Source organism: Carcharodon carcharias, chromosome 1 (genome assembly GCF_017639515.1).
Source record: "Carcharodon carcharias isolate sCarCar2 chromosome 1, sCarCar2.pri, whole genome shotgun sequence".
NCBI classification, from domain to species: Eukaryota; Metazoa; Chordata; class Chondrichthyes; order Lamniformes; family Lamnidae; genus Carcharodon; species Carcharodon carcharias.
This window is the reverse complement of record NC_054467.1, coordinates 148,376,889-148,395,421: the sequence shown is the minus strand read 5'-3', so window position 1 is coordinate 148,395,421 and position 18,533 is coordinate 148,376,889. Positions and strand designations below refer to the sequence as shown.

The 18,533-nt window shown below is 45.2% G+C and overlaps 1 protein-coding gene across 1 annotated transcript in view; it reads left to right on the top strand.

The window, feature by feature from the left end:
- Positions 1-18,533, top strand: part of nfxl1 (nuclear transcription factor, X-box binding-like 1) — a 192,286-nt gene that overhangs the window by 20,551 nt on the left and 153,202 nt on the right. Inside the window, exons 7-8 of the mRNA XM_041196468.1 lie at positions 11,831-11,931; positions 17,422-17,536. Of these exons, the coding sequence (XP_041052402.1) occupies positions 11,831-11,931; positions 17,422-17,536 (216 nt within the window). The remainder of the gene's footprint in view (positions 1-11,830; positions 11,932-17,421; positions 17,537-18,533) is intronic.

Here is an 18,533-nt window from a genome sequence, read left to right as displayed (position 1 = left end):
CCAGTGCCTCGTCACTCCCTATCTCAATTTGCTTAAGAACCTCGCAGTCTCGCTCTCTGAATTCCATACCTTCATCCTCATTCTCTTGAGTGAAGACAGACGTGAAGCATTCATTCAACACTATACCGATGTCCTCTGGCTCCACCCATAGATTGCCTCCTTGGTCCCTAATGGGCCCTACTCTTTTCCCTGGTTATTCTCTTCCCATTGATATACTTATAGAATATCTTGGGATTTTCCCTACTTTTACCAGCCAGAGCTTTCTCATATCCCCTCTTTGCTGTCCTAATTGCTTTCTTAAGCTCCACCCTGCACTTTCTGTACTCCACTAATGCCTCTGCTGATTTGCTTCCCTTGTACCTGCTAAAAGCCTCTGTTTTCCTTCTCATCGTAACCTGAAGATCTCTGGTCATCCATGGTTCCCTGGGCTTGTTACTCCTTCCTATCACCCAAGAGGGAACATGTTGAGCCTGTACCCTCCCCATTTCCTTTTTGAACACACTCCACTGTTCCTCTGTAGATTTCCCCACAAGTAACTGTTCCCAGTGTACCTTGGCCAGATCCTGCCTTATTTTACTAAAATCCACTCTCCCCCATTTCAAAACATTTTTTTGCAACTTGTCGATTTTTCTTTGTCCATAACAAACTTAAACTGTACCATGTTGTGGTCGCTATCACTAAAATGCTCCCCTACCACCACCTCAGCTACCTGTTTGGCTTCATCCCCCAGAATTAGGTCCAGCAATGCACCGTCCCTTGTTGGATCCTCTACATATTGACCTAAAAGTTTCTCCTGTACACATTTCAAGAAATCCACTCCATCCAAGCCCTTAACATTAGGTTTATCCCAATTAATGTTGGGAAAGTTGAAATCACCTAATATATTTTCCTTATTGTTATTGTTTGTACACATCTCCATGAATTGTGCACATATTTGCTCCTCAATTTCCCGCTCACTATCTGGGGGCCTGTAATAAACAGCTAATAATGTGGTCGCACCTTTTTTATTCCTAAGCTCTACCCACAAAGCTTCATTCGATGCCCCCTCCAAGATATATCTCTCCTTACTGCAGTAACTGACTCCTTAACTAATAATGCAACGCCTCTATAATTTCCTGATTTATTCTTTGTTCTACAACGAGGCAACTCTTCTGGGGCTGATAGATGACTCCCACCTGTGACTTCTTCCCCATGCTATCCCTGACTTCCATCCAAACCAATCCCACATAACGATCTATTGCACCTACATCACCACTCACCACTGCACAGATACCTTCCTTTATTAACAAAGCTACCCTGCCTCCTTTACCTTTTTGCCTATTTTTCCAGAACGTCGAATACCCTTGAATATTCAGTTCTCAGCCTTGGTCACTGTGCAACCATGTCTTTCTGTAATAGCTATCAAGTCATATTCGTTTGTTTCTATTTATGCCATCAACTCTTCTATCTTGTTACAAATGTTTTGTGCATTCAGATAAAGAGCCTTAAGCTTTTACTTTTTACCATTATTGCTCAGTCTGGTTCTGATCTCTGCTGCATTCTTCTGCTTATATTTTCTGCCCCTTCCTGTCACGCATTGATTAATGTTCACCTCTTCACTACCCTGCATTACCTCTTGTTTCTTTTTGATTTTTCAACTTCCCTTCAATTGAACCCTCTCCCCACCGCCTGCACCCACCGTGCCCACCAAATTAATTAGTTTAAAGTCTTATCTACAACAACCCTAGTTATCTGATTTGCCAGGGCACTGGTCCCAGCATAGTTCAAATGAAGCCTGTTCGCATGAAACTGCTCTCCTTCCCCATTACTGGTGCCAGTGCCCCATGAATCGGAACCTGTTTCTCCCACACCAATCTTTGAGCTGCGCATTTACCTCTCTAATCTTAATTACCCTGCGCCAATTTGCACGTGGCTCAGGTAGTAATTCAGAAATTAGTACCTTTTAGTGGTTCTGCTTTTCAATTTAGCCCGGAGCTGCTCGTAGTCCCTCATCAGGATCTCTTGTCCTACCTATGTCATTGGCATCTACATGGACCACAACAACTGGATCCTACCCCTCCCATTCCAAGTTCCTTTCCAGCCCAGAAGAGATGTCCTTAACCTTGGCACCAGGTAGGCAACACAGTCTTCGGGACTCTGTCTTTGCTGCAGAGAACTATGCTAGGCCCCATTACTCCTACATTTCATTTTTCTCCCCCAGCTTGAATGGTACTCTGTACCATAGTGTTGTGGTCAGTTCACTCATCCTTTTTTTTAATTTCATTCACGGGATGTGGGCTTTGCTTTTATTGCCCATCACTAATTGCCTTTGAGAAGGTGGTGGTGAGCTGCCTTCTTGAACCGCTGCAGTCCATGTGGTGTAGGTATACCCACAGTGCTGTTAGGAAGGGAGTTCCAGGATTTTGACCCAGCGACATTGAAGGAACTGTGATATTTTTCCAAGTCAGGATGGTGAGTGGCTTGGAGGGAAACTTCCAATTGGTGATGTTCTCATCTATCTGCTGTTGTTGTCCTTCTAGATGGTAGTGGTTGTGGGTCTGGAAGGTGCTCTCGAAGGAGCCTTGGCGAATTCCTGCAGTGCATCTTGTAGATGGTACACACTGCTGCTACTGTGTGTTAATGGTGGAGGGAGTGAATGTTTGTGGATGATGTGCCAGTCAAGTGAGCTGCTTTGTCCTGGATGATGTCAAGCTTCTTGAATGTTGTTGGAGCTGCACTCATCCAGGCAAGTTGGGAGTATTCCATTACACTCCTGACTTGTGCCTTGTAGATGGTGGACAGGCTTTGGGGAAGGAGGAGATGAGTTACTCGTCACGTGGCTCCTAGCCTCTGACCTGCTGTTGTAGCCACAGTATTTATATGGCTAGTCCAGTTCAATTTCTGGTCAGTGGTGACCTCCAGGATGTTGATTGTGGGGGATTCAGTGATGGTAATGCCATTGAGCGTTAAGGGGCGATGGTTAGATTCTCTCTTGTTGGAGATGGTCATTGCCTGACACTTGTGTGGTGCGAATGTTAGTTGCCACTTATCAGCCCTAGCCTGGATATTGTCCAGGTCTTGCTGCATTTGGACAATGCAGTATCCGAGGAGTCGTGAATGGTGCTGAAGATTGTGTAATCATCAGCAAACATCCCCACTTTGATCTTATGATGGAAGGAAGGTCATTGATGAAACGGCTGAAGATGGTTGGGCCGAGAGCACTACTCTGAGGAGCTCCTGCAGTGACGTCTGGAGCTGAGATGAATGACCTCCAACAACCACAGCCATCTCCTTTGTTCTAGTTATGACTCCAGCCAGTGGAGAGTAACCCCCCCCCCCCCAACCGATTCCCATTGACTCCAGTTTTGGTCGGGCTCCTTGATGCCACACTTGGTCAAGTGCTGCCTTGGTATCAATGACAGTCACTCTCACCTCACCTCGGGAGTTCAGCTCATTTGTCCATGTTTGAGCCAAGGCTGTAACGAGGTCAGGAGCTGAGTGGCCCTTGTGGAACTCAAACTGGATGTCAGTGGGCAGGTTATTGCTAAGCAAGTGCTGCTTGATAATACTGTTGATGACCCCTTCCTTTACTGATGATTGAGAGTAGACTGATGGGGTGGTAATTGGCCGGTTTGGATTTGTCCTGCTTTTTGTGTACAGGACATATCTGGGTAACTTTCTACAAAGCTGGGTAAATGCCAGTGTTGTACCTGTATTGGAGCTGCTTGGCTAGGGGCGTAGCAAGTTCTGGAGCACAAGCTTTCAGTAATATTGTCAGGGTCCATAGTCTTTGCAGTATCCAGCGTCTTCGGCTGTTTCTTTATCACGTGGAGTGAATCAAATTGGCTGAAGACTTGCATCTGTGATGCTGGAAATAGATGGATCATCCACTGGGCACTTCTGACTGAAGATTGTAGCAAATGCTTCAGCCTTTTGCACTGATGTGCTGGGCTCTTCCCTGCAGTCTGTGCCCTCTTCTACATGGGGAGCAAGAATTTCGTACCTATTGGACAAGAGCACTGGCTCAGGCTCCCCCAAGACTAAATTCTGGATTGCCATACCTGTCCCACCCGTAGCCACACCCTCCTGTCCCTGACCATGGTCAAAATTTGATGTAATTCAACCAAGGGTTGTGACTGTCTCCTGAAACAGTGTCCAGGTAACTCTGTCTCTCTCTCCCTGATGTGTCGTAGTATCCGCAGCTCGGACTCCAGCTCAGCAACTCTGAGCTGAAGTTCCTTGAACTGCCAGCACTTGCTGCAGATATAGATCACACCGGCGTGCACCAGCTTCCACATATACAACTGCAAGACGTAACCTGCCCAGCCATCTCTATTCTATTTAATTAACTAATTTGGATGTTCAATATTTTAAAAGTGAGTTTCTTAACTGTACTCTTCAACTGTAATAATGTCTCCTGCATTAAACCATTTGGCCAATCTAAAGAGACAAGGAAGAGATTTTTTTGGAAAAATATGCTTTCTTCTTAAAATATCTGAAGGAACATTTCAAAATGCATTAAGTGCAATCATATTCAACTTTTCCACATAGATCATGAGGTGCTTCAATACAATCAATGAATATTACAGACATTTCAATATGGCCATTACAGACAGTCAGACAGTGCAATGGGATTTGAGTTATCGACATAGATCATGTTGCACTCTGAGGTGCTTCAACTCAATTATGATACATTTAGTGCCCACTGCATACATTCCTTGAGTCATACAACCCAAGAGGTCTAAATAATTCCTAGCCCCTCAGTGCACTATGGCAGAAAGGTCTTAGACAGCGACCTTTCCCCATTGCACCTTTGCGGCGGCTGCCCCTCAGCACGTTGTCCTGGACCTTGGAATGTGCCAGTCTACAACATTCAGTCGGGGACAATTCTTTGCACTGAAAGACCAACAAGTTTCGGGCAGACCAAAGAGCGCTTTTCACCGAGTTGATGATCCTCCAGCTGCAGTTGAATACCTGGCAGGGAAGAGACCATGATCATGGTTGCTTCTGCAAGTGTGCAAGTGTTTTTTTTATGGGTATCATTTCCTTTACTGGGGGGTTTCAGCAAAGGCTTTGGCCTTTTGCCCTTTGGTATTGGAGGCTCCTCTGTGGTTGTTTGTTCTCCTATGAAGGGACTTCAGTGCCTAACATTGGGAACTTAAAGAGGTGATGGCTGCAATCAGTTGAGCCCCAAACCATTACCTAACACCATTAGGGTGGTTGTGAAAGACAGCGAAGGAGGTACACTCATTGACCGTGCCTTCTTCATTAAGCGAATCCTTTTGAAGTCCTGTGGATTTGAAGCTGTGGGGATCTACTGTCTGCAAGACCCTCCCAGTGCTGGATACTTCGATGTGACCTTCAAGAATGTTGCTGCCTGCGTCAAGTTCCTGAAAGTCTTCAAGGAGAAGAGAGATTAGCCACAGATGAGAATTCTCATGGTGGAGCCACTCATTGCTCTGCCATCTCAATGGGACCATGTGGTGACTGTGCATCTCTACAACCCTCATGTCCCTGTTGCCGACGTGCTCACCTTCCTCACCAGGTACGTCAACAAGGTTGGGAACTGCTCTGAGGTCAAAGATGCCTTCGGAATTTGGACCAGCAAAAGCCAGGTCAAGGTCATATTCAAGATGGATGGTGAGGGAGCAATCCTCCACCCTCCTTCTAGCTTTGCTGTTGGGGGAAGCCATGGCTACTTTATCTATGCTGGGCAGCCCAAACGTTGTCGCTCACGCGGCAAATCTAGTCATGTGGCAGCCAACTGCAGTGCTGTCCTCTGCAAGAATTGCTTGCAGGAAAGGTGCCAGACAAAGGACTGCAAACAGACTAAGTGCTGCAACCTATGTGGTGAGGCAGGCCATCTCTACAAGACCTGCCCCAAATGCTGTCTTATGCACAGGCAACCAAAACCAAGGAGGGGTAAGCAGATGAAATGGCCAGCGTCTCTACCGCCAAAGACACTTGCAAACCTCCACCCACTAAGGCCTCCAGTGAGCACAATGGGACAAAGGAGACCATGAGAGACAAGATGAAGAGAAACATTGAGGCAGCAGACGGCCAAGCAACTGCACTGCTCCCTGAACTTCCCACTCCTCAGCAGAGCGAATCAATGGAGGAGGAACCAGCAGACAATCAACCTGCGGAGCGGCAGCTAGTGAAGAGGACCAAAAAGAAGGAGCTAAGAAGCGACCAAGCCACTGCCCAGACGAGTGGCAAGAGGCGTGTCCCATCTGACACCAATGACAAGGGCTGCTGCTCTTCAGACAAAGAAGGGCAAGGGTGGCACTAACAGAAGGAGCGGCAAAGCTCTAGGGAGCTGGAGGAGGAGATACCCGAGCCCCGGAACATTGGAGACAATGAAGAGACCATCGCACTCCAACTTCACCCTCAACTTGAAGAGACCAGTGCACTCCAGCCCTGGAAGCTGGGAGCAGTGAAGGGCTCAGTGCATCCCAGCTCCTGGAAGCTGGGGACAGCAACGTCCCGGAGGAGGAATGGATTGGAGAGACTTCTGCAACAGAGAACAATTCTAACCTCGCTCCTTGCATGAACCCCCCCAATGCCACTTGGACGGAACATCTCCAATGGGGCAGTTCAGGATGGTTTACTCAGTCCATCCAAAGCTGAGACAATTTGCAAACACTATGGGTATGCAGGAGCAGACCAAAGGCCTGGAACTCTCAAAGAAACAGGTTTGGTAAGTGACAAAATGCTTTAAAAAGGGGATGAAGATTGTATCCATTAACGTGCGTAGTATTAAATCTACTATGCAATGTGTTGCAATCTTGGACTACCTTGCCAAGGTCAAAGCTGACCTGTTTCTGCAGGAGTGTGTGAAACTGCACTTCAGCTCCTGCAGGTAATGGTCACGATAGTGGCCCCATGGGCCGTTGATCTGGTCGGGACAACTCATGTTCCTCTAGCCTGGGTATTCTGCTGCGGGGAGGCAACTTCACCATCTCCAAGGCTAAGGAGATGGTGGATGAGCGCCTGCTCGTAGCAGACGTACTATACGAGAATGCTCCGCTACAGTTAATTAACATGTATGCCCTGGCTCAAAACAGCGAGCAGCTGGCAGTCTTTCAGCAGCTCCCACTACTGCTGGTGACTTCCCGGACGGTCATTCTGGGCAGTGACTTCAACTGCATCACCGATACGGCTGGATGATCCGGCTGGGCCGACAGCAGACTAGGTGCCACATCCAGACTCCTGATGGAAGCAGTAAAGGATGCCAAGCTGCACGTCTTCAGCAACCCTGCAGATGGACCACAGCATAGATACACCTGGCACGGCCAGACGGATCCAGCCATTCCAGGATAGACTTCCTGTTTGTGTCCTGCATGTTCACAGTCAGATCCACTGACGTCAAGCCGGTGTTCTATGACCACTGCCTCCTATTGGCTGATTGTCACTTACAGGAAGTCCAGCAGGTTGGCGGGGGGGGGGGGCGGCATTTAAGCTGAACGTACAACTGTTGACCCCAGGGAACGTTGAGGAACTCGAGAGGGATTACAAAGGTTGGAGAACTGTGAAACCCCTCTGAGTCCCTGACACACTGGTGGGAAGCGATCAAGGAGAACATCAAGAAGCTTTTCATCCTCAAAAGGTGTCCAGAAAGTTAGAAAGGAACAGAGGGAAATGTCCTGACTCCAGAAAAACATGCAGAACCTGTTCTGGCTGCAGTCGATGGGGTTCGATGTCAAAGAGGAACTCCCAAGAGGTGAAGAGCTAGCAAGCCTCGCTCTTTGCTTTGGAGGCCTCTAAGATCATCTTCTGGTCCAAAGTCTGTTTTGGAGCAGGATGAGACCTGCTCATGCTTCTTCTTCCAAAAGGTATATGGAGTGAGCTCTGTGATCAGCAGCCTGAAGGAAGAAGACGGCTCAGTGAAGTCATTGCAGTTTGACATTTTGAGTATCAGCAAATCCTTTTATGCCTGATTGTATGATGTGAGGCCCACAGACAGCACGGCCTCCTGTCTATTACGGAGGTCTTAGATGACAGTACTTGGGAGAGTCTGGACAAACCGCTAACTCCTGACACACTGACTAAGGCCCTTGAGTCCTTCGAGAAGAGTAAAACTCCTGGAAGCGATGGCTTACCGGCTGAGTTGTATTCGGCTCTTTGGGACTGGATTGGCCCAGACCTGCTGGAAGTGTATGAGAGTATGCCCTGGCTAGCAGCATGTCAGAATCCATGTGGAAAGGCATCATCACCCTCACCTACAAGCGGATGGGGGAAAGGGAGGAAATTAGAAATTGGCAATCCATGTGGATTATAAGATTCTGTCCAAGGTCATTGCCATTCGGGCCAGGCCTGCTCTGGAATTGGTGATCCACCCTGACCAGACCTGCGCTGCACCCGGCAGCAAGATATCTGACAACCTTGTGCTACTCAGGGATGCGATTGACTATGTACAGGACAGAGGTGTGGACACCTGCCTCATCAGCCTGAAGCAGGAGAAGGCCTTTGACAGAGTATTGTACACCTACATGGTAGAGGTGCTTACCAAAATGGGGTTTGGGGAGGGAATCTGCAACTGGATCCAACTGCTCTACACTAACATCTGTAGCGCAGTTTCAATCAATGGGTGGGAATCAAAGCTTTCCAATTAAATCTGGAGTCAGGCAGGGCTGCCCTTTCTCCCCTGTCCTGTTTGTGTGTTGCATAGAACCCTTTGCTGAGTCCATCAGGAAGGATCCAGGCATAAGAGGAATGATGATCCCGGGCAGTGGAGGCATTCGGGTTAAAGCCCCACTGTACATGGACGATGTCGCCGTCTTCTGCTCGGATCCACTGTTGGTGTGCAGACTGATCAACATCTGTAACCAGTTTGACTTGGCCTCAGGAGCCAAGGTAAATCATGGCAAGAGTGAGGCCATGTTCTTTGGGAACTGGGCTGACCAATCCTTTGTCCCCTTCACCGTCAGGTCAGATAGCCTGAAGGTGCTGGGGATATGATTCAAGGGGCCAAGACATGTGTTAGAAACTGGAAGGAGCGAGTGGCTATGGTGAAAAGAAAACTGGGCGTGTGGGAGTGATGCTCCCTCTGTATTGTGGGTAAGAATCTAGTCATCAGGTGTGAGGCTCTCTCGGTGTTGCTGTACGTGGCACAGGTCTGGCCCATTCCTCACTCCTGCGTGGTGGCGATCACCAGAGCCATCTTTCGCTTTATCTGGAGGTCGAAAATGCATCATGTTCGCAGGGACACGATGTACAAGTTTCTAGATAAAGGTGGGAAAAATGTGTCCAACATTGCCCTCATCCTGATGGCCACCTTTGTGTACGGCTGCATCAAGCTGTGCATAGACCCTCAGTACTCAAACACCAAGTGTCTCTACCTGTCCCTGGTGTTGCGAAGGACAGGCCTGGCCATGCTGCCACGGAAAGCTCCAAGTAGTTGGACCTGTCCGTGTAAAAATTTATGCAGAGAAACACCTTTGACCACAAGTCCATCAGGCAGTGGTCAGCACGTAACGTCCTAGAGGCCCTGCGGGGAAAGGAAACAGTGGACCCTGTTGGATGGTTCCCCGAGCAGACTGTTAAAGTCATTTGGCAGAATGCCTCATCGCCAGAAGTTTCCAACAAGCACCAAGTTGTAACTCTCAGATCCCTCCTATATGCCAGGAGTCTCACCCCCTCTGCACGTTGCCCTTGAGGTGGCTGTGGTGAGGAAGAGACTGTTGGTCACCTCTTTGTGGGATGTGCCTTTGCAAAGAAGCTTTGGAGAGAAATGCAGTGGTTTTTGTCAAGGTTCATCCTGAGTAGTTCTGTGACACATGACTCTGTGCTCTATGGGCTGTTTCCAGGAACGCACACAGAGACCCTGGAAGAGATACCCACCTGTTTCCCTTTGACGTTTCACTTTAGCTCTGACTTTTTTATTGGAAAAATATACTTTATTCATAAAACACCTGAAGGAACATTACAAAACATTTCTAAATGGCCATCACAAAGTGCAATCATATTCAACTTTTACACATGGATCATGAGGTGCTTCAATACAATCATTTACAGTATTTTCAATATGGTCATTGCAGACAGTCAGACAGTGCAATGATATTGGAGTTATCGACATATATCATGTTGCACTCTGCGGTGTTTCAATACACTTAGTGTTCACTACATACAATCTTTGTGAGTCGTACATCCCGAGGGGTTTATACAATTCCCAGCCCCTCGGTCCCTCCAAACTGATAAGAGCAGGTTTTTTTTTGGAAAAATATACTTTATTCATAAAATATCTGAAAGAACATTACAAAACATTTCTAAATGGCCATCACAAATAGTGCAATCAGATTCAACTTTTACACATGGATCATTAGGTGCTTCAGTACAATCAATGAATATTACAATCATTTCAATATGGTCATTACAGAGTCAGACAGTGCAATGGTATTGGAGTTATCAACAAACATCATGTTGCACTCTGAGGTGCTTCAATACAATAATAATACAATTAGTATTCAATGCATACATTCATTGTGAGCCGTACAGCCCGAGGCGTCTATACAATTCCCAGCCCCTTGGTGCGCGATGGCAGAAAGGCCTTAGACAGCGACCTTTCCCCATTGGGCCTTTGCGGAGGCTGCCCCAAGCTTTAGTGCGTCCCTCAGCATGTAGTCCTGGACCTTGGAATGTGCCAGTGTGCAACACTCGGTCAGGGACAACTCTTTGCACTGGAAGACCAACAGGTTTCGGGCAGACCAAAGAGCGTCTTTCACCGAGTTGATGATCCTCCAGCTGCAGTCAATGTTTGTCTTTGTGTGTGTCTCTGGGAACAGCCCATAGAGCACAGAGTCCTGTGTCACAGAACTGGGCAGGATGAACCTTGACAGAAACCACTGCATCTCTCTCCAAACCTTCTTTGCAAAGGCACAATCCACAAGGAAGTAAACAACGGTCTCTTCCCCACCACAGCCACCTCGAGGGCAACTTGCAGAGGGGATGAGACTCCTGGCGTGTTGGAAGGATCTGACCGGGAGGGCCTTTCTCACCACCAGCCAAGCTACATCTTGGTGCTTGTTGGCAAGTTCTAGTGATGAGGCATTCTGCCAAATGACTTTGACAGTCTGCTCAGGGAGCCATCTGACAGGATCCACCACCTCTTTTTCCCACAGGGCCTCAAAGACGTTATGTGCTGACATAAATTTTCCACGAGGGACAGGTGGTATGGCACGGTCCAACTACTTGGAGTGTTCCGCAGCAGCGTGGCCAGACCCATCCTTCGCAACACCAAGTTGATGATCCTCCAGCTGCAGTTGATGTTTGTTTCGGTGTGCGTCAATCGGCTCTGACTTTTTTTTTGAAAAAATACTTTATAAAATATCTGGAAAAACATTACAAAACATTTCTAAATCGCCATCACAAAAACTGCAATCAGTTTCAACTTTTACACATGGATCACAAGGTGCTTCAGTACAATCAGTGAATATTACAATCATTTCAATATGGTCATTACGGACAATCAGAGTGCAATGGTATTGGAGTTATCAACACATCATGTTGCACGCTGAGGTGCTTCAATACTTTGATGGGTAGAAATAGGTCTGCCTCTTGCACTCTCCTCTAGGTGCTGCTGACTGCCTGTCCCAGGGTCCTCCTCTCACACTCTCCTGTTTTATTGTTTATCAAATTATTTGCCCTTTGGCAGCATGTAGGTTTTCAAAATCTAGTTAGTGTTTAAAGGGGAACTTCTAAGAGAATGTGCAAATTGGCCAGCCAAATTCTCTGACACACACTAAAACTGATTACCTTTTCATGCTTGAGCCAGTATAAACTATATATGCTGCTGTTTGAATTCAGAAATGTATTTTGAATTGTCCTTAACTTAGCAAATTTCTGCTTTTAGGTGGCTGCTCAGAGTGCCCTCGTATCAGCAGGCAGCGATGTTTGTGTGGCAAGAAAACAGTTGAGCGGCTGTGTGCTAGACCACAATGGCAGTGTGAAGAGGTAACCTGAAGTAAATTACAACAGATTAGCTAGCTAGAACAATTGACTTCCTTCATTTGTAGCCCTCTTTCTGAAGACCAAACCAGAATTTGTTGTTGAAATCCATTGGAGAATTAGAAATTGAGGAAGGGCAGTCGTGTTAAAAAGACCATCAGAACCTACTGAGTTAATTCTATTAACTAGTTCATGATCCAAATCTTTGTCTTAGTAGGAGGGAAAAAAATACAAATTCTCAGAGCGTCAGGGGAATAATACAGTCATAGTTTTACAGCACGGAAAGAGGCCCATCGTATACATGCTGGTCATCAAGCCCCTATTACTCTAATCCCATTTTCCAACATTTGGCCCATAGCCTTGTATGCTATGGTGTTTCAACTGTTCGTCTAAATAGTTCTTAAATGTTGTGAGGGTTCCTGCCTCTACCACCTTTTCAGACAGAATTCCAGATACTACACCCCCCACCCTGCCAACACCCTGCACCACCACCGCCACACTCTGGGTGAAAACATTTCTCCTCAAATCCCCTCTGAACCTCCTGCCCATTAAATCTATGCCCCCTGGTTATTGACCCCTCCACTAGAGGAAAAGTTTCTTCCTAGCTACTCTATCTATGCCCCTCATAATTTTGTACACCACAATCAGGTCCCCCCTCAGCCTTCTCTGCTCTAAGGAAAATAACCTCAGTCTATCGAGTCTCTCTTCATAGCCGAAACGCTCCAGCCCAGGCAACATCCTGGGCCATTTTAACAGTGTAATCTCCACTGTCTGGAAATGGCACTGACTTCAACAGGAGTTATCTGTTTGGGAGGAAGAACTCGACCCGTTCTTTCTAATCATTACTTATATCAAAAACTGTATGGAACCATGGAATGATGATTTTCTCCCTGAAGTTCCAGATCCCATTCTTCACCCCAGTTGACAGCTTCACTGAGACTCAGTTAAAGAAGGAAAATCACATTAAGGAAGAAGCAAAGAGAAACTTAATACAACATAGACTTTTCTAAAGTGTTAATAACAACATCTCCTGATTTTCTCTGACAATCGTTTGCTGTCTTGTTTCTCTAAACTCTACAAGAAATGATAGGAGAAAGTGATCCTCACCCACAGATGTCAATAAGCAAACAGCTACCGTGATAAGTGTCAGTCTCCCCATCCTGAGAGAACTGCCCTAGTCCCTGTTACACTCGGTGACAGATCCACTCTTCATGATGTACGGAATAGATCAGTTCAATCGCTTACTGAAGTGGCAATGCTGATTTGACCGAGTTCTGTTCACTGTTTGGCAGCTTCAGGCTTTTCATTTTTGCTTTCTCCTGTTGCTTTGTCGATTTTTTGCCCCTTCGCCACTCTGATCCCTTGCCCGCACCCCAATTGGATCACCACCCCTGTTCCCCACTCCCTTTCCCTGTCTTCACCGCTGCACTGAACGTTATTGCCTTCTGCACTTCAATCAGCTGCCCTCACCCCAATTCCGATCACCAGTCCCCTCCACCACGTACAAGGTGATGAAGTCACTTGACTGCCACTATTTGTAACCATGATAACCCTATACTGTCCACAGTCCAAAGTTGTCACTGACTTCAGAAAGATTGATCCATTAGGAACATGCAAATTAGCAGCAGGAATGGGCCACTCAGCCCCTCGAGCCTGCTCCGCCATTCAATAAGATTATGGCTGATCTGAATGTAACCTCAACCCCACATTCCTGCTTACCCCCGATAACCTTTCACCCCCTTGTCAATCAAGAGTCTATCTAGTTCTGCCTTAAAAATATTCAAAGAACCTGCTTCCACCACCTTTTGAAGGAGAGTTCCAAAGACTGGCAACCTTCAGAGAAAAAAATTCTCCTCATCTCCTGTCTTAAATAAGTGACCCATTATTTTTAAACAGTGACCCCTCACTCTAGATTCTCCCACAAGAGGAAACATCCTCTCCACATCCACCCTGTCAAGACCCCTCAGGATCTTAAAGGTTTCAATTAAGTTGCCTCTTACTCTTCTAAATTCCAGAGGATACAAGCCTAACCTGTCCAGCCTTTCCTCATAAGACAACCCGCCATTCCTGGTATTAGTCTGGTAAACCTTCCCTGAACTGCTTCTAATGCATTTATGTCTAATAAGGAGACCAGAACTTACCATCCAATGATTTGCCCTCTCCCCATCGATAAGTTGAGCTTCTCGTAAGCAGGAAACTACAGGGATGAAACTTAATTCAGGGTGCAAACTTCATCTAGGCTCGTGTATGTGAGCGACATCAGTGCACTGATCTGAGTTAGCAATGTGTAGGGCACGTGGCAGCGAATAACCTTTTCCGTAAAAACATGTCACTTCTCAAGGGCACCAAGATGTTGTTCCTTAATTGCCACTATTTGTAACCAAAGTAACTCTGTATTCTCCATGGTCCGAAACTGTCACTGACTTCAGGAAGATTGATTCGTTAGAAGGAAGAACTCAGCCAGTTCTGTGTTCGATTAGTCATAGCAACAGGTGTACCGATCCACTGACCGATACATTTCTTCCCGTAATCCCAGCCCCGTTCTTCGCTTTCGCTGTCGATTTCACTGAAAAACGTGGTTTCCCTCTGACAGTCATATTCGTCTGACTGTTTTCTGTCAGGATGATAAAACCCCAGAGCTCAGCACTGCACCAAACATTTTTACAATTAATCAGTTCAGATTTGATGCTATGCAGTTGCAAACTTCTAAATACCTCCAGCATGTAGTATGCAGCTTAGTGATATTTTTCCTGTGAAGTGCTGGTTTTCATTAAAATATCTGAAGATACTCTGTGTGGGTCATACCTGTAATGTACAACCAAATTGTCTGAGGAAGAAGTGCACACTGGAAATCATGGTTCCCCTGGAGGTTAAAAAAAGGCTGTTGGTACATGGATTGTGTGCTTCACAGTGAATTTCTAATACCAAAATGTCAGCACTTAATTTCATATTATGCCTGCAGGTGCCACCTTATATTTTTAAAAAAACTTGCCTTGAAACTTTTGTAGTTATTTGGGTTGTTCATTATTTTTATTAATCTAGTCTTGCTTCTAGTAAAACTGCTTGAAAAAGATGTAACTTCACCTTTGGGTGCAACAGCGTTCTCCCTGATTATTTCTAGCAGTTTCTCAGTTTGGGTCCTGCAAGGGTCACTCAGCTCCTGACCTTATTACAGCTCTGGTCAAAACATAGTCAAAAGAGCTGAATTCAAGAAGTGAGGTGAGAGTGACTGGCCTTGACATCAAGGCAGCATTTGACCAAGTGTGGCGTCAAGGAGTCCTAGCAAAACCGAAGTCAGTGGGAATCAGGGAGGAAATCCTCCACTGGTTGGAGTCATATCTAGCACACAGGAAGATGATTGGGGTTGTTAGAGATCAATCATCTCAGTTTCAGGACATCCACTGCAGGAGTTCATCAGGATAGTGTACTAGGTCCAATCATCAGCTACTTCATCAATGACCTTCCCTCTATCATGAGCTCAGAAGTGGAGATGTTCACTGATGATTGCACAATGTTCACCATTCATGACTCCTGTGATATTAAAATAATCTGTGGCCATATGCAGCAAAACCTGGACAACATTCGGGCTTTGGCTGATGTGTGGTACAAATGTTACTTGCACCCAAGTGCCAGGCAATGACCATCTCCAACAAAGAATCTAACCATCACTCCTTGACACTCAGTGGCATTACCATCGCTGAATTCCCCACTATCAACATCCTGGGGATTATCGTTGACAGGGTAGATGCTGAGAGGATGTTTTTCCCCGTGGGGGAATCTAGAACTAGGGGGCACAATCTTAAAAACAAGTGAAGAGGCACTCTGGAGCATGTACCTCTGCCATGCTGTATTAACTCAACATTATTACAATCCTTGAGGCTTTTCCCTGCCTGGTTGATGCTCTATGGTGAAATTGACAAACACTTTGGAGACTTGGATGTGGCTTTCCATTGTTTGTTCAAACGAATGCAGGGAGAGCCTATCTTAGTCAATGCAATCTAAATCTCTGCCCTCTGAGGTGTTACATTGTCTTTTATGCCTTTAGTTCCTTTCCTTTCATGACTGAGGATGTGTTCTTGGTCACATAGGCTCATACTTTGCACCCATTGTGATAGATTGTTTTAGATCAACTGTCTCGTATTCTGTGCACCCAGCATTCCAGTGACTGACACTTAGCAGATGTGAACCCAGTAATTACAGATAATTGTGTGGCAGCCTGGGCTAGTTTTTTGTTTAAACTAACATATGTCAAGTATTCCAGCAGCCTTTGCTTTACAGGCTCCTTCCTGATAGTTTTTCATGGCTGAAACTACTACTGCTGTCATGCTATGCTACTGCTATCCTAAGTTACCTTTGCTAATAAATGACGAACACCTTGTACACTCTAACACTAGCTATAAAGCTGAAAAAAGAAACCTTTTTTAGAGAGCTTTCATCCACATCCAAAAACCTGCCTTGAAACTTTGCTCACATTTTGACAGCTGTGACAAATTCCACTATAGCAACTGAGACAACCCACAACATTCTTCAAAAAAATTGTCACCTTAACTCCATTAAGTTCGCCCTATTTACTAATGTCCACAGATTCTTTAAAAAGTTCCAGGGTCTGGATTGGATCCATACCTTTGCCAAAAACTAACCAGGAACCTCCTTGGGACATAGCCTATCTATGACACCACCAAGTTTTGCTAAAATTCGTTCCTTAGTTTTTGAGATATGTTATTTACAGATTTAACAGGCAAAAACATTACATATGCCCACCTTCAGTGACTGAGGTAGTAAGGGGCCACCCCTCTAAGATGGAGATGAGGAATTTCTTCTCTCTGAGGATTGTTAATCTTTGGAATTCTCTTCCCCAAGAGGCAGGGTGTAGAATAAATTAAAGGTTGAGTTGGACAGATTTTTGATCTATATGGGAGTCGAGGGTTATTAATGACAGGCAGGAAAATGGAGTTAAGGCCACCGTGAGATCATTTTGAATGGTGGAGTAGACTTGATGGACCGAATGGCCTACTCCTCCTATTTCTTATGCTAAAGAAACATAATTTTAACCTTGTTTGTATCATGACTAGCGGGGAAGAACCCAAGAAGTAATGCATCATATGTGAAAGGCATAATTTTTGTATCTCAAATGTGTATCTGTTGTTTACGTGTATGTAATTATTTCTGCCGGTTGAACATGAGTTGTGTTATATCCATTGTGTTTCTCCAACTTTCTGAAGAACTTAGAGTATTAACTAGTGAGTAAGGAAGTAACTGTCCCAGCAAAATTCTAAACAAAAAGTAATTGCGCAAAGCATAGCTTTTTGGAGGGGAGAAAATGGTTTTGAAAATGGTCAAAATGACAATTGAGTCTACTAACAGATTAAGCTTACTGGTTTCTGTTTTCTATCCTCCTGTTCATTTGTCAAAGACTTGATGTTAAAGTAAAAAATAGTTTTAAGGATTTAAATTAAGTAAAATTTGTATTTGTAAATCAAAATTATTACCGCTTAGGTGTGTGGAAGAACTCTACCTTGTGATAACCATACATGTGAACAGGTCTGCCATCGTGGGGTTTGTGGAAATTGTCCTCGCTCAGGGTACAGGGTGTGCCCATGTGGAAAGTCAAGTATGTATACACACATAATTTAAAAAAATCTTTGTTTGCTACCTATAAAACCTTATTTCCAGTTGGCATGTTTTTGTCCCTTTTTTTGTCAATAGTTTATATTCTAAATTATTTTGTTCACAATTAACATGTAAATTGTCTCATATTTCAAGCTGCTGGGTGCTGTAGTGACTCAGTCCCGTATGTTAGCCTCTGCTGCAAAGAAATTGTTATGCTCTAAACAGCTCTGGCACTCTGTTTTCCAAATTCCATAATTATTGCTGTTTGACTGTCAGCCATGGATTAGTTGGTGGCACACTTGCCTCTGAGTTACAAGGCTTGGGTTCAAGACCCACTCCAGGGATTGAGCACAAAGATCCAGTGTAGTACTGAGGAAGTGCTGCACTATTGGAGGTGCCATCTTTCGGATGAGATGTTAATCCGAGGCCTCATCTCCCTGTTTGGGTAAATGTGAAAGATCTCATTGCACTCTTTTGAACAAGAGCAAGGGAGTCCATGTCTGAGTCAATATTCGTCCTTGAATCAACGTCGCAAAAGCGGATGATCTGATTATTATTATATTGCTGTTTGTGGGATTTTGCTGTGCACAAGTTGTCTGCCGTGTTTTCTACATTACAACAGTGATTACACTCATTACTCAATTGGCTGTAAAGCGCCGAGAGACATCCAGTGGTTTTGGAAAGCGCTAAGTTAGATGCAACTTTTTCTTTTTTAGCTATAAATAATATAATTTCAGTATGATAACCACAGAAAGAGCACTATTATATTTGTCTGGCCTGGTCTAATTATCCTTTCTTCCAAACCTACATCACCTGTAGACAAACTGTTTGCTGTTAATCCCCCATATTCAATGTCACTGTAGATTGACTATTGTATAGAAAATGTATATAAAATGAGCTCCCTGAATTAGTTACTTTTTAACATAATTTGTAATATTGGGAAGACCAAAGCTGTCTTTTTCTGCTCCTTCCATAAACTCTACTTGTTTGCCACAGAT